Below are 976 nucleotides of genomic sequence, written 5' to 3' on the forward strand. Positions count from 1 at the left end.
GGCCGGAGAGGGTGGGTGCGAGGGTGCCCACAGGTGGATGGTGCGGCTGAGCGTGTGCTTGTTTGGGTGTGTGTGTGTGTGTGTTTGTGTTGGGGTGTATGTCTCTGTATGTGGGAGAAGGGGGCACTGGGGCTTCGCTCCACGAGAAGGCGAGCAACGACGGCCGATGGCGGCAGTGGTGGCCCGCGTTCAAAAGAAGGGCGCCAGGGCCTGATCAGGCATTTGGGTCAAGGCCGCCGCGAACCGCACTCGCAAACCCGGGTTGTGCTGGGGCAGCTCCAAGAGCATGCAGGAGGCAAAAAACCCAACAGCGTCCCTCAACACCCAACCCTTTTCACCAGCCAAGTGCCCGCACCTGCAGGGTGCGTTGTACTCCCCGCGCGAGTTCTTGCCCCAGATCCCGCCGAGAACGGTCAGCGGGAACGTCACCAGGGCCCAGATCACGATGATGATGCAGATCGTGCCGAACGGCAGCGCCTGCGATTGTGTGCAAGCATGTGTACATGGCTTTGTGTGTGTATGTGTGTGTGTGTGTGTGTGTGTGTGTGTGTGTGTGTGTGTGTGTGTGTGTGTGTGCGCGTGCGTGCGCGCCGCGTGCATGTGTGTTCTCGCGCACGCGCACACCGGTGGCTGGAATAGTCATGCAAGAGCCCGAGTGAGGCTGAAGCTCGACCACAATCGATGGTTGAGCCCCCAGACATGCAGAGACGCGGCCAGGAAACTCTGAGGCTGACACCAGGACAAGCGGCGCGCGTGCGCCCCTCGCCTGCGTGCTGCCCTGGACCCAGGCGACGGTGTTGAGGACAGAGAAGACGGCCAGGAGGGGGCCGCACAGCAGGCCCGCGCACAGCAGCACGTTGGACACCCACTGGCGGCCGCCCATTTTCTTGTACCAAACGCCTGACACGTAGCCTGGGGGGCGGCGGGCGGAAAGTGCGAGCACGCATGGGGGGAAGAGGCAGGGTTGGGGGGGGGG

The 976-nt window shown here is 63.5% G+C and overlaps 1 protein-coding gene across 1 annotated transcript; it reads right to left on the reverse strand.

Annotated features, from left to right (window-relative positions):
* Positions 1-189: 189 nt before the first annotated feature.
* MNEG_11413 (Transmembrane 9 superfamily member 1) lies at positions 190-883 on the reverse strand (the record flags this gene model as incomplete). Its single annotated transcript, XM_014040114.1, has 2 exons — positions 190-477; positions 737-883. The coding sequence occupies 2 exons, from the start codon at positions 881-883 to the stop codon at positions 190-192; spliced, it is 435 nt and encodes a 144-aa protein (XP_013895568.1).
* Positions 884-976: the final 93 nt, after the last annotated feature.

Source organism: Monoraphidium neglectum (assembly GCF_000611645.1).
Source record: "Monoraphidium neglectum strain SAG 48.87 unplaced genomic scaffold scaffold02730, whole genome shotgun sequence".
NCBI lineage: Eukaryota > Viridiplantae > Chlorophyta > Chlorophyceae > Sphaeropleales > Selenastraceae > Monoraphidium > Monoraphidium neglectum.